The 15546-nt window shown below is 32.3% G+C and overlaps 1 protein-coding gene and 2 pseudogenes across 7 annotated transcripts in view; 1 reads left to right on the plus strand and 2 right to left on the minus strand.

Moving 5' to 3' along the window:
• Positions 1-15546, minus strand: part of LOC105153240 (uncharacterized) — a 354849-nt gene that overhangs the window by 241590 nt on the left and 97713 nt on the right. Inside the window, exons 1-3 of one of the 6 annotated variants that reach the window (XM_011067971.2) lie at positions 10903-12622; positions 10582-10840; positions 8379-10498 (exon numbers count right to left, since the gene is read on the minus strand). The exons of 4 other annotated variants lie outside the window; for them this stretch is intronic. In XM_011067971.2, the coding sequence (XP_011066273.1) occupies positions 10356-10498; positions 10582-10840; positions 10903-11085 (585 nt within the window). In that variant the 5' untranslated portion in view covers positions 11086-12622 and the 3' untranslated portion in view covers positions 8379-10355. Of the gene's footprint in view, positions 1-8378; positions 10499-10581; positions 10841-10902; positions 12623-15546 lie in introns of those variants that run through there. One more of the 6 variants, XM_087412647.1, reaches the window with a different exon arrangement.
• On the plus strand, positions 3587-9148 carry LOC147907458 (uncharacterized; annotated as a pseudogene). Its single transcript, XR_015547196.1, has 4 exons — positions 3587-6037; positions 6205-6403; positions 6472-6715; positions 8518-9148. The product of XR_015547196.1 is annotated as an uncharacterized LOC147907458 (transcript).
• Positions 8379-10299, minus strand: LOC147907459 (uncharacterized; annotated as a pseudogene).

Here is a 15546-nt window from a genome sequence, read left to right on the forward strand (position 1 = left end):
GAAAATTTTGATCAATAAAACAGCTCAATTTATGAAAAATAATACATTTATTCTTGTTACTTTTTAACCATGTTTGGGATATTATTTTCACTGAAGCTTAATATTATCAAAATATTACAAAGTATGCATTGGCCATCTTATCTGATTTTTAAAGAAAAGATGACCATGATATTACGGGATAGTTGACCATATGTTTTACGTTTAAAAAAATCAAACAACTTTATTTTGTAAGAAAACGAAACAAAGATTTCTATAATTTAAAAAAAAAAACAAATTTTATGTATGTCTATTACTTAGTTTTTGAAATGATTTTCCCACACATTTGACAAACATCAACAAATGATGTACACGTTTCATGTAGCCACCGTTTGCAACGAATGCATTGAATCCAATCTACTTTTTTTGTAAGCTCATAATCCTCTTCACATCCAATACATACATTTAATAGAATACTACCTGATACATATAATTTAACGTTCATTTCTCATTTCCACGGCTACTCCCTGATATAGTATGAATGATTTTCTTCTGAGTTTCTTTAGAAGATTTTCTAGTTTTTATAATAGGTTTTTTTGACCGTATTTTTTAGTTTTAATTATTTAATGTTTTCAGAAGACGTTAAATGAACAGTTTGATCGTTTCGTCATTTTAACACACGATCTTTCGTTGTAGATGGTACTGGAGAAACTTCATTTACAACTTTTGTAGGAGAAACAATAACAGATTGTATATTTTGGTCAACATTATGAAGTTCGAATCAACAATATCAATATTTTGTATATCCTGTGGAATTAGCTGTATTAATTAACTCAACTTTATTACAATCATTTTCTAAAGAAACTGTAAATAACGAGGAAATTGTTGATATATTATCATCAGAGTTGACAGAGTTGACAAATGTATAGTCAAGAATTGCGGTTAAAAGGATAAATTCCGATAGCTCTAAATCCCGAAATAGCATTTGCTGGTGTTGCTGATTTGCCCCAGGTTTCATTTAATAGTTCTCCAAATTGTAATCATGTAAGTTTTCGGCCAGGATGATTTGTCAGCCATTTAGAAGCAGCATGAAAAAAATTAGTTTTTATCGATTTAAAAACAGCACGATTTAAAGGCTGTAAATAATGTGTCGTGACTGGGAAGACAAATTAATAAAATGCGTTCGGATTGAGCGAATTCAAGCATTTCAATAGAATTACAATGAGAAGAATGGCCATTTAGTATAAAAGCTAAATTCCTACTGGTTTTCGAGGAAGAAAGTGCATTCTAAGCCAATCAAAAAATAATGTCATGTTTATACAGGATGATTCAAAACAAACTTCTGTCCTTAAAATGTCGTTGTCTCGAGTTAATTCTGAGACGATTTTTCTTCTTCAAAAATTTTGTTCGATGCTTAGTTATTGAATTATTAAGAGAAATAGTTAACCAATCACGGGTCAAATACAAGAGGTAGGCAGGGACGATGCAACTCACCGTCAGACGTGGGTGCTTACGCGAGACGATTGCTACGATCAACTTGATGATTTCACACAATAATACGCGCATACACATTAGTACATTTTTAAAACAGAAATATCATCTCAAATTAGGAATGCAAGATTCTCTCTCTCTCTCTCTCTCTCTCTTTCTCACTCACTCGCTCACTCACTCACTCACTTACACTCATTCACTCACTCAATCACTTAGACACTCACTCTTTTATTTACCATGTCAAGATGATTTAATAATTCCAAATTTCTATGAGAAAGACTGGAATTCCGATGAACTTCCTGATAGAATTCCAAACTGTGGACTTCCAAACAATTAAGTGTTTCTTTTAATAAATTTAAATAATCACGCACAACACTAACTGTATACCTACTCGATCTATTATTCATTCGTTTAAGAAAATGAGAAATTTATTAATGAAATTGAATTAATCGCTATCAATCACTGCCGATTAATTATTTAATAACGGCGAAAATCGTGAGAAGAAACATATGTTTTCGTCATACAACATACATTTACGAAGAAACGTATGTACATACAACATGCGTTTACTTGACGATAGCAAGCAGTCGACTGACTACTAATAAATCTATTAATTAATCACTATCGATCACTGTCGATTAATTGTTTGGCGATCAAAAACCGCGTATAAAAGCGCACGTTAGGGGAGACCGGAGCTAATAGACTCATTTTTCAGTTTCGAATTTTTACAGACAAAATTAAGAGTCTTATTGAAAAAATGAATTCTACACCAGTTACTACATATGTTTGACTACCTAATAATATTTTAATAATAAAAAAAAACTGATAACTTATATAAAAAAAATGCATTTTTTTAATGCATTCCATCTGATTCAACTAGCCCTGGGACCGGGGTAATTCGATTAAGATTATTAAAATAAAGATTAATGTATTTTAAGCTATTAGGTGTACAAAAAAGTTCTGAGCTTTAGATTTGATACAACCGAAATAACAATTTAAATTTTATATATCTTCCCGCCCTTTTGCGGTTTTAAAGCGTTAACATTTGACCTTCTAAAATGCCATACGGTTTGGCGTTTGATGCACATAACCTCAAAAATCAGTAGTGTTCACGATGGCAATAACAAAAGAGCATATTCGATTTTCCATTCACTTCGCGTTTCATCTGAAGAAAAATGCTGCTGAAGCCACTGCAATGATTTGTGCTGCATATGGAGAGAACGCTGTAAGTCATGCTACATGTAAAAGACGGTATCAAAAGTTTCGCCAAGGAGATTTCAGTCTTAAAGATGAATCGCGTGCTGGACGCCCTGAAAAGATTGAAACGAACGAATTGCAAGCACTGCTGGATATAAACTCTGCGCAAACTGAAAAGGAGCTTGCATAACAGCTTGGCGTTACGCAGCAAGCCATTTCCGTACGATTACATACGATTTTGATTGAATTTTACAAAAAAAAGCTCAGAACTTTTTTGTACACCTAATACATCTTTGGCTACATATTAATAAAACTTTTATAAAAATATATTTTAAACACAAACATTCGCTTTGCAGGGCAAACAATACTTCTTTTTGCAAAATTTGTTGATTTCATGCAAAAACACGTTGAAGCCTAGTTTTCGATTGGTCATGAGGGAACTAAACTTTTACTAAACATTTACTACTGCGGAACATCTCTTTAAAGAAATAAAATTTTGAGTAAGTATTATAAGAGTCGTCACTAAATGAGTCATACAGTTCTATATTGTGGTTAGTCCACTATCCCCATCCGTTCGTTTTTTAAAAACAATAACAATATACGATACACATAACAGAGACACATAAACAAAAAAAATCTGTTGGACTTTATTAAGTAAGAACTACACTTACTATCTAAGTAGAACTTAAATATCTCAGACAATCATATACGATAATAAAACAAAAATTTTAAAAATAAAAATATTTATTTAGGTGTACAATTTTTTAAAATTGTGACATAACTTCTATCATAGATGTGTTCGCAACAAGATGTTACAGCAGACTTAGTCGCTGCTGCGTGCTCAGACACGTTTACGCATGTCTCGCGTGTTTTATTTTTAATGTAGCCTCAATTATTCTATTTACCCCTATATTCAACTGACCTCTTCCCTACTATTATATGACACACATTACTCGACGATGGCAAGCAGTCAACTGACTTTAATAATGAATCTATTAATTAATCACTATCGATCACTGTAGATTAATTGTTTGGCGTTCAAAAACCTCATGTAAAAACACACGTTACTATTATACAACACGCGATACTCGACGCGGCAAGCAGTCGCGCACTGATCTTATTAGTTATGGTTGAACAGTCAAATGCACGCAAATTCACATGATTATAGTGTAATCTGACTTATCGACTTAATTTTATATTATGAGTTGATAAGTTAGATTACTACGACCAAGAAAGATTCTTCATAAGTGAAGTATCACTGTTTTTATCGTTAACGAGTGATTAATTGAAACGTCACAAAAATTCAAAATGTGACAATTCCAATTACAAACGATGAAAGATCAACGATGAAATAATACTGCTATATTACTCGTTTTTTGCAGAGTTAATATTTCCCGCACGTTTCTCTTATTTTTTTTTCTTTTTTCTTTGCCTTACGAAAAATATTGCAGATAGAAATGTATTAGTCGCCCTAAAAAGAGTGAATTGCTTCCGATCATCTTGAAAAGAACGAATTGTTTTGAAAAGAGCGAATTGCTTTGGACGCTCTGAAAAGGAACAAAAGAAAAAATTTTATAAAAAAATGTTCAAAAGGACCACGATCCATCATAATGCAAGCTTGTATCCACGCGTCTCAACAAATTTCTTTGTATATTTTCCATAACATCCTTTTCGATAGTCCATATGGCATATCACAATCTTATTTCTAGATCTTCAGGAAGCGTTTTATAAATTAATTCCTTGTAATAGCCTCAGAAAAAGAAACTCAGAGCATTGAGGTCTGGAAATCTTGCGAGCCAACGTATTAGCTCGTATCGTCTTAGAACATTCACTGTTTTAGAAACTGCTCGTTCAAATAAGCTATCAAAATTCTAGCATTATATGACCTAGACTCGTCTTGCTGAAAAATTAATTTATTCGTTTCTAATAGTGAAATATTTTCTAAAAAACCTGGCAAATTATTTCTTAAAAATTCGACGTGTATGTTACGCCGTTTAAAATATCTGGGAGAATAACGGGACCTAATATTTCAGTTCCCATAATTTCCGAGCAGATATTAATCTTCCAACGTGTTTGAAAGTTCCTCAATCGCGTAACTCTCGAATTTTCCTCTCTCCATAAATGCATGTTGTGAGAGTTTAATTCCTTCTCATGTAAATAGCGATTCGTCGCTAAATATTACACGAAAAGGAAATCTGGGATCTCGATCTACTTTTAACTACTACTTTTTTCTACTTAAAAAGTTTTCGCAAAATCTCCTTCTTAGAGGATAATTTTCTTCTCTCAAATGTTGCACGGGGGTGTAATAAAATGCCTGCAATTTTTCTTCTTTCAATATCCTTTGTATAGTTGAATATAATAAATCTTATTCTCGAGCAATAATCCGAATACAAAAAGAATAATTCGTGCTTTTGAACAAAAAGCACTGAAATAAGTATTCGGATTATTGCTTGAGAGCACGTTTTATCATATTCAACTATACAGAGGCTATTGAAAGAAAAAAAATTGCACGGATTTCATTACATCCCCGTGTAACATTTATAAAAAGAAGATTATCCTTTAAGAGGGAGATTTTACGAAAACTTTTTAAGAAAAGTAGATCGAGATCCCAGATTTCCTTTTCGTGTAATATTTAGTGACGAATCGTTATTTACACAAGAAAGAATATTAAATTCTCACAACATGCATTTATGGAGTGAAAAAAAATCCGAAAGTTACACAATTGAGAAACTTTCAAACACGTTGGAAGACTAGATTAATATCTGATCGGGAATTATGGGAACTGAAATTAGATCCCGTTATTTTCCCAGATATTTTAAACAGCGTAACATACGTCGAACTTTTAAGAAATAATTTGCTAGATTTTTTAAAAGATATTCCAGTACTAGAGAGGAACAAACTAATTTTTCAGAAAGACTGCGCTGGACCACATAATACCAGAATGGGATCCAATTTTGGAAAATAAAGTTGTATGCTTTAAAAATTATTTTTATATATTACATATTGAATTAAAAGAATTTATAATATGGACACAAGATTTTAATCATAAATAATGTTGTTAAAAATTAATAAAAATGCTTGTAAAAGAAGTAGGAAGGAAATGCTCTGTGATTGGCTGAGACCATACATGACGTCAGAATTCGATACTTTCAAACATTTTACGAGATAATATATCGGTTGATTTTTTTGAAATAATTACAATTATTATTTATATTTGCAATATCGGTATTATGTCTCGAAAAAATCAAATCAGGTTCGTTCAAGCATAGTCGGATAACTTACCTAAAGTAACTGTATTTCCGATAATTTTGGATTTTTTTTCCCCAAAGCGAAGTGTTCAATATTGTAGAAACTCGCGGTGTAAAATCTAAAGGTAAGTATGTGCAACATATTATATGTATTCATCAAATAGATATGCAGGTTATATAATGAAATGGCATATATTAAATAATAACATACTTATTTATTTCATACAGTGAAATTCTAACCTTATATTCTAACTTTATTATGTACTCTATTTTGCAAATATAAATATTTTAGAGCTAAAGGTGAAAAACTACGGAGATTCTGCAGTTGGATTTGTAAAAATTAAAGCAAGAAGGCTGCTTCTGTTACATTCAAGGGAAAGTGTGTCCCGAGCATAGAGTCAATAGCAAACTGTATTCGATATCAATGCTCGTCGACGAGGAAAATGAAAAAGTTGAATATATTAAATGCGATGACTGTGCAACTTCAGCAGGTATATTGAAATTAATGTTAATAAGAAATAGTAAATTATATATTAACTGTGCAATGTTATGGTTTCAGGTGGTTGTAAACATATCGTATTTATTATGTGGGTTCATCATCGAAGCGAAGAGCCTGAACCGACTGTTATTACAAAACACATTAGTTTCCTTATTGGAAAAAATCTCGGCTAGCACAAATTGGAGCTAATGTGAAAAGTATGAGAGCAAAAGATTTATTACCATTAAAGCCTGTTTCAGTCCTTCCAAACAATGATGGATTTTTGCAGATCCTATTGCGCGAAATGGAAAAGATAAAATTAAAAGTAATATAAAAGGCTCTGTAGTAATAAGCAAAGGTAGTATAAAAGAAGGGCAACGAGCCAATGACGCAAATAAAAAATTATAATTCAGCTAAGAAAACTTAATACAAAAACATTTAAAATACAATAAAATGAAACAAACGTTTCAACTCCAATTGAGTCATTTTCAATGCCATCATACAATAATATAAATGTCGTTCTAAATTGAAAATTAATACATAATCTTACAATATTCTTAAAATTAACAAATAATTCTTTCCTCTTTCGGTGTAATACGCTGTGAGTCATTTTTATCAAGAATTAACAAAGTCATAAGAAAGTTCTGGAAAAGTAACCGTATACAAAAATAATTAATATTAATCATATAAAAATTAAAAATATGATGATATACCTTAGTAAATCTGTTAAAAGTCCCATAATACACAACAAGAAAAAAAATGTAAAATGTGGTCCATTTTGTGGTACAGTAAAATAGTCTTTTTAATTTAATAGGTTATTAAAGCAAATTCGCAAAAGTAACGAGCATCTGACTTAAACGATGTCACACAACGAAATGTCAAACAGAAAAACATTATCAATAAACGGAAAAAGGAAAAATAGGAGGAAAAGGACAGAAGATGTTAGAAAGGAGAAAGTGAATGTATAATGTCAGAATACAATTCCGGCAAAGACTCCGTGTCATTTTGTCTATTAATCCCATGCTTCTGTTTTTTAATATGAACCATTTCTGATATCAACCTTTTGTTGTATGAAGGCTCTATATCCAATATTTCTACTTTATCCCATTTAAAGTTATGATTCTCCACCATGCGATGGTTGGAAATCACTGATGGAGATTTTGAACTTATATTGATATCAGAAACATGTTCATGCAATCTGGTCTTTAATTGTCTTTTAGTTTGGCCAACATAACTGGCATCACAATCATCACAGGATATTCTATAAACCACATTTTGACTCTGAACGTGTTCCAAATCATCCTTTCCTCTCCTTATGAAACTTCTCAATGTGTTAGGAATAGTAAAAGCCAATTTACAATTAAGCATATTAACAACAGGTATAAATCTTTCGGATATCGTATTAACGTATGGAATCGTAAAGAACCTTCCCCCACTGTCATCCTTATTCTTATTAAAATTGTTAAACTTGTTAATGTGATATTTTATTCTATTATGAATGGTCGAAAAAATAAAACTTAATGGATATCCATTCTGTAAAAAAACCTTAATAGCGTCAATCAAATTATTTTGTTGGAATTTCGGATGACATAAACAAAATATCTTATCCACGGCCCCATAAATCACACCTCTTTTATGACAGAGCGGGTGGTGTGAATGGAAATTAAGAAATCTGCCGGAAAAGGTTGCTCTACGGTAAATATCAAAATGAGATTCCGTTCATCGATAATTATCATCGTATCTAAATAACTTATTCTTCCATCACCTATCTCCATGGTGAACTGTAATCTAGTATGTAATGAATTGAAAACATCCAAAATATCATAAATACTTTCAGAAGGATCGGCTAAGATAATATCATCGACGTATCGGTAGTAAAACAACAAACGACAAGGCAGCATTCCAATCGCCATCTTCTCGAAATCCTGCATAACAATACTTGCAACAACCGGTGACAAAGGTGAACCCATTGGGGTCCCAAAAATCTGTTTATATATTTTTTTATTAAAAATGAAAAAAGTCGAATTCAGAACCATACGAAAGGCTATCAGAAACTCGTCCAAAGGAATCTTAGTTTTCTTAGATATAGCATCCCACCTCACAACCACACTATCAGATGAGGAAAAGATAAAATTCAACTGCCAACTTTCAAGACATTTTATACAATTCAAATCAAAACAAAGATCTATCAGTGCATGCGTTAATGTTACGATTTTGTAATACTAATACGTAAAAATAGATAATTTTTTAAGCTTTGCAAGTATCGAAATGACTATATGATCTTTGGAAGGATACGATAGATCAAAATCAATCTACAATGTGGAAAGAATTAAAATATATACAGAATAACAGCATCTCGAATTTACGAAATTGCACATTGTAAAAAACCGCAAGTCACTTTAGTTGAAGAAATAATTAGTGCTCTTAAAATAAGAGATATCGATGCAATGGAAAGAGGAAGACGCTTGGAACTGGAAGTATTAAAGATATTGGAAGAAAATTTGCAAACTCGATTACATCGCACTGGATTACTGTTGAATCCTAATTTTCCTATAATTGGTGCTTCTCCTGACGCAGTAGAAGAAGATTTTGTCGTGAAAGTAAAATTTTCTGTAAGTTTGAAAAATCGGAAGAGAGATACATTACAAAAGACCAGCGCATAGGATTAAAATTTTTTGCACAAATTTAATTGCAAATGTTTATGAAAAACATTAAAAAAGGTTATTTTTATATGGCGAAACATCGCAAGAGATTGTAACTTGCGTACAGTACGGTGAAACATTTGTGAAGGAGATTATACAAAATGATGACTTTTTGGATAATAAAATATTTTTCCCTTACTTCTCAATGGAAAGAAAAATGTGAATAGAAAAATAATATGGATAAATATATGTAATATGGAATATAAATAAAAATGAAAGTATTTTCAAAATTTATTGTGCTATAAGCGGTAATTGAATATTAATTAATTAATCCTTCAGCCAATGATTATATCATCTATCGTCTAATAATTCATAATGGATTGAAGAATGAGGCTTCAGAATAAATTCTCTTATTCTTCTAATGACTCTTTCTACGTGAATTCTTAAGCTAGCAATCCGACGAGTTTCTAGCACTTCATTCTTTGTTAATTTTAAAATACTCGATACACTCGGCAGTCGAATAAGAGTACACTTTCCTTCTTAGAAGATATTCAATATTCTTAAAGCCTCGATCAGCTATGATCATCACAGTTTTCCGGTAGCTTATTTAAATATTGACTCTGTTCAACGATAATAGCATTGGACGTTCTTCCACAAAAATCGTCGAATATGAAATCAAATCATCCGCTGACATAGATATTAAGTACTTTAATGTATTCATTTTTTGTATCAGATCAAGTTACACTTTGATTCACCGTAGATCTAGGCTTCTGAATTTTAATTCCTAAACAATCGATTATTGATTGAACATCATTGTATCGAGCACGAAATGGTAAATTTATTTTTAAAGACTGTTTTGAAGGCCAAACTATTAATTGTTTAAATAATGCTAAAATAGGAAGAGTTCTTCGAAAAACAGCACTTGCATTATTAGCACTAACTCCAAATTCATTGCCAAGTCTTGCAAAAGTATCATTTAATTTAATTTTATAAAGTGTTAAGCAAATTTCTTCTGTTGTAATTTCTGTTTTTGACTTAATAATTTTATTAAAAAGAAAGTATCATTCGAAATACCCAAATACATTTTTGGTTTATTTATAATAAGTGTCATTTTTTAATTTCTCGCAAATTTCTTCTGTTCATACATATTTTGTTTCACTATCTCTTTGTTTGTTTCTTCGTATGGTAGATATTCACCATCGTCGCAGTCGTTAAGTGTATCATCATGATTACTTGTTATAGTAGTACTGGTTGTCGATGAAGATTATATCACTTTTTGCTTCTATTGAATCATGTATTTCTGTTCTGTTACATAACAAGCATCTAGCTTAACAGTTTTTGTACGTATTTGCTATGCATTACTTTTCGAACTTGTAGCAAATTTTGCTTGAATGCCGATGTTCTTGTATTTTGAAGATTATTTAAATTACTTTCGATGCTCTTATCTTCAATTGATGAAGAATTATCTACAAGTTCATTATAAATATTATTCAATATTATATTATGTAATTCAACTATATGTAAAATATAATCATCAATCTATAATTACCAATATTGACGTCTGGCTCTTTAGTAACAGATTTATCTATTATGTGTCCACAAGCCTTATCAACCGATTTAGTTTGTAGGATTTCATTTAAATTTTCTATTTTCTGACATTTTAGAATTCCTGGACGTTCACGTTTTAAATGATAACGTTGTCTATCAAGTTGACCATCAAATATTGTAGGCAATACTCCTTTTCTTAGTCGTACAGATGTATCTGGATCAAACCATACTCTCATATAGTTCTCTATATCCTCTTGCAACTGTAAATTGAATTGTGAATTATGTTTTGTTAACTAATTTTAAAAATAATATTTAAACTTACGTAAAAATAATTTTCACAGCAAAACATGCTGATATTTAATGATATAGACAAAGCATCGTCGCGTCTTGCGATCTCGAACCATTTTTTCCTCATATTTTCTTTTGGCATCGATACAAATACTTTTGAAGGCGTGGAAACAGTCGTACTTTTACATAAGGGAACAAAGCACCACTTGTATAACATTTTTTCGTTATCTTTTGCATGTTTTCACTCATTTTGAAATGTTTGTAAGGCAGCTGTATCGAATTATGACGTCACGTCATAATTCGGCGCGTGAAAATAACTGTGTTTAACATGCTTGTAATTTTTAATACAATAAAAATAACACATTTAATTATTTTTAATGCATATTGTGATTGTATTATAATAATTGTTTTTAGCATTTCAACTTTCATTTAAAGTGAAAATTTAAAAATCGTGGAGGATCCTATTGTGACGGCTTATTTAAACGAGCAATTTTTGAGACGGTGGATGGGACGGTATGGGCCAATACGTTAGCTCGCAAGATCTCCAGACCTCAATCCTCTGGATTTTTTTTTCTGGGGCTATTGCAAAGAGTTAATTTATAAAACACTTCTTGAAGATGCAGAAGATCTAGAAACAAGATTGCGATATGCCATATGGACTATCGAAAAGGATGTTATGGAAAATATACAAAGAAATTTGTTGAGACGCGCGCATACAAGCTTGCATTATGATGGATGGTGATTCTTTTGAACATCTTTTATAAAATTTTTTCTTCCATCCTTTTCAGGGCGTCTAAAGCAGTTCGCTCTTTTCAGCATTCAAAACAATCCTTTCTTTTCAAGATAATCGAAAGCAATCCGCTCTTTTTAGGGCGACTAATACGCTTTTACCTGGAATATTTCTCATAAGGCAAAGTGAAAAAAGAAAAGAATGAGAGAATCTTGATAAAAATTTTTCTCAGAATTTTTCATATAATTTTTTAGAATTTCTACATAATTTTTCAGAATTTCTCTATGATTTACTCTATAATTTACTAATAATTTTCTCAAATTTTTTATACAAATTGGAACATTTCTCAGAAAATCTACATCTTTTCTCAGAATTTTTTATATATGTTAATTATGAAATATCATAAGATTTTTAAGATTTTTTTGTAAGTATAATTTCTGATGAAATGTTACAAAATCTAAAAAATTTAAAAATACTTTTTAAAAATTATGGGATGAAAAATTTCAAAATATTTCAGAATTCACTTGTATGAGAAGTTCTGAGAGAAGATGTGAACTTTCCGAATATTTCTGAATATTTCTGAAAAATGTTCCATTTCGTATAAAAATTATGAGAAAAATTTTCATCAGAAAAAGAATATTAACGAAGAATATGCGAAGAATATTAACTATGCAAAAACGAGTAACATACAATATTAGTTCATTATTGATTTTTTATCGTTTGCAATTGGAATTATTACATTTTGAATTTTTGTGACGCTTCAATTAATCATGCGTTCATGTAAAACAGCGATACTTCAGTTATGAAGAATCTTTTTTGGTCATAGTAATCTAACTTAACCCGTAATAAAATTAATGCATTAAGTCGATATAATGCATAAGTCAGATTACACTATGATCATGTGAATTTGCGTGCATTTGACTATTCAACCATAATCAATAAATTCAGTGCGCGACTGCTTGCCATTGTTTGCGTATTGTGTAATAGTAACGTGTGTTTTTACACGCCGTTTTCGATCGCCAAACAATTAATCGACAATGATCAATAGTGATTAATTAATAGATTTATTAGTAAAGTCAGTCGACTGCTTGTCGTCGAGTAACGTGTGTTTTTCTATCGCCAAACAATTAATCGACAGTGATTTATAGTGATTAATTAAGAGATTTAGATTTATTAGTAGACAGTCGACTGCTTGCTATCGTCAGGTGTGTTGTATATACGTATGTTTCTTCGTAAAAGTATGTTGTATGATGAAAACATATGTTTCTTCTCATGATTTTCGCCGCAATTAAATAATTAATCGGCAGTGATTGATAGTGATTAATTCAATTTCATTAATAAATTTCTCATTTTCTTAAACGAATGCATAATAGATCGAGTAGGTATACAGTTAGTGTTGTGCGTGATTATTTAAATTTATTAAAAGAAAAACTTAATTGGAAGTCCACTTGGAATTCTATCGGAAAGTTCATCAGAATTCCGGCTTTTCTCATAGTAATTTAGAATGATTAAATCATCTTGACATGGTAAGTAAAAGAGTTAGTGAGTGAGTGAGCGAATGAGTGAGAGAGAGAGAGAGAGAGAAAGAGAGAGAATTTTGTATTTCTTTTTCAATAATGTATTAATGTGTGTGCATACTATTGTATGAAACCATCAAGTTGATCGTAGCAATTATCTTGCGTAAGCATCCATATCTGACAGCGAATTGCATCGTCCCTACCTATCTCTTGTATTTGACTCGTGATTGGCTAATTATTGGTTATTTCCCTTAATAATTTAAAAACTAAGCATTGGACAAAATTTTCGAAGAAGAAAAATTGTTAGGGAAAGGACCGTGTTGTCCTTGTTGTATTAAGTGGAACGCGGTTTTCTCTTCGTTAGAGACCTGTGTCTCGTGCCCTGTGGCTTGTCGACGATCTGTGTCGCTTGCCCTGTGGCCACACCCGATGTGATTCGGCAGCGCGTAATAAATGAGGCAGTTTACTTTGTGAGAAAATATTTTAATGCATCTTAGGTTATAATTCGCGCTATATAATATCAAAAGGCCGGCTTGCTCACCGATCACGCACGTGAACATGAGAGGATGGTCGCACATACAACAATGGCGAGTAACACAACGGATTCGCTCGCAGGCAGCATAGTCGCGCGCATGCCCTCCCCTTCGGTGGACCTTACCAGCGCCACGGGAATGCTGTTGTCATGTCGGTAAGCCGACGTACTGGTATTAGATCGGCTGAGCTAGATATTAACAAGCGCTTATATTAACAAGCGCCAACATATCGCCGCCCTTGAAAGGATCACCTTTCAATAATTACAAATGAATGAAATTGATAACCAAAATAACATCATATTTCAAACGATGAAAATATTAGGTGTTGGAATTAATTCGTAGCGTTTTTTAATGAAAGAATGTTATTTATTTCACATGAGCATTAAAAAATACATTAATGAAAGTACTTCCCATCACTTGTAAAACGCTACGAATTAATTCCAACACCTAATAATAATAATAAAAAATGAACATAGACAATATGAGTTGCATAGAAAACGTCAAATTTAAAATGTCATAACCAGATTTTAGTTTTCAATTGGAAGTAGACAGAGACGAGTAATAGGTCGTTTGCAACTGCCGTTAACAGTACGCATCGTGACAAGGCACTTGTTATGTTCCTGGCATTGGTGAAGGTACTCATGTGTCCACCGCTTTCACAAGTGCTGACGTAATAGTTGTATATATTGCCATCGTGAGAGATTTACAGGTACCTCGCCCAGAGATGGCTCGAGATAAGCTGTGAGAGATGTACCACTAAAAAGTGTCCCGGAGTTAGAGAGGTGAAGTCATTGGGGTCCACTGAAAGAGGAATGAGCGGACATGAGTTCAATATTGTTTCAATCTGGATGAGTAATGTTTCCAGAGCCTCGCGTTTCAGATTGAAATTCTTTGTAATGCGAGCCAAATGTCGCTTGGTCGCTTTCACGGCAGCTTCCCATAGACCTCCATAGTGGACCGAGGTGAGATAAAGTGCCATTGAACTCTCAAATTTAGGATCTGATCCTATGTTGTTGAGTTGACTTATTACGAAGTAGATCTCTTAATTCGCTTAATTCGCGTTCAGCGCTGAAGTTTAATCCGTTGTCATAAAAGATGTTTGAAAAGCAACCTCTTATTGCTACGAACCGCTTGAAGACATTTAGAAATGCTTCTGACAAGTTAGACGCTAACTCGATATGCATTGCCTTGGTGGCTAAACAAATAAAAATTGCGATGTAGCATTTCACCAGCTTAGTGATTCTTCTAGCACCTTCCTTGTAATAGAGATGGCCGGCATAGTCCACTCCACATTGATCAAATATTTTTAAAGAAGTTTTAACCCGCGGTTCCGGTAAGTTTTCCATAATAGCGGAAGCGAGTTTTGGCGAACTCTTGAAACAGACGATGCATTTCCTTAGAATTTGTCGAATGACTTACGCGCTGAAATGAGCCAGTACTCACTGCGGCTAGAGTAGCTTGCGGTACGACATGAAAGTGTCGTTTATGCTCGTGTACCACAATTAGGCGGGAAAATGAATGATTTCCAGGCAACAGCATAGGATGTTTGGAGGCATAAGGAGGATTCTCTTAAACGACCTCCGACACGTAAGATGCCAGAATCATCAAGAAATGGATTTAATTTTAAGATAGGACTGTTTGTGGGAACAGCCTTGTGATTGCTAAGTGACATTATTTCATTTAAAAAATGCTTCGCTTATATTGATTAGACGATAAATTGCCTGTTATTGCTCATTAAAAGATATAGATGGAATATCCTTATTCTGCAAAGATGAGACCTCTTAAGGTTGGTCAGACAAATCCTTCGAACCTTTGGATCTTTTTATAAAACGAATCATGTACGCAAAGACTCGAATGAGCTTGTTAAAGTTTGAATATGTTTGAATATGATAGAATAT

This window comes from Acromyrmex echinatior, chromosome 13, assembly GCF_024713525.1.
Source record: "Acromyrmex echinatior isolate Ae372 chromosome 13, ASM2471352v2, whole genome shotgun sequence".
In the NCBI taxonomy this organism is placed as follows: domain Eukaryota; kingdom Metazoa; phylum Arthropoda; class Insecta; order Hymenoptera; family Formicidae; genus Acromyrmex; species Acromyrmex echinatior.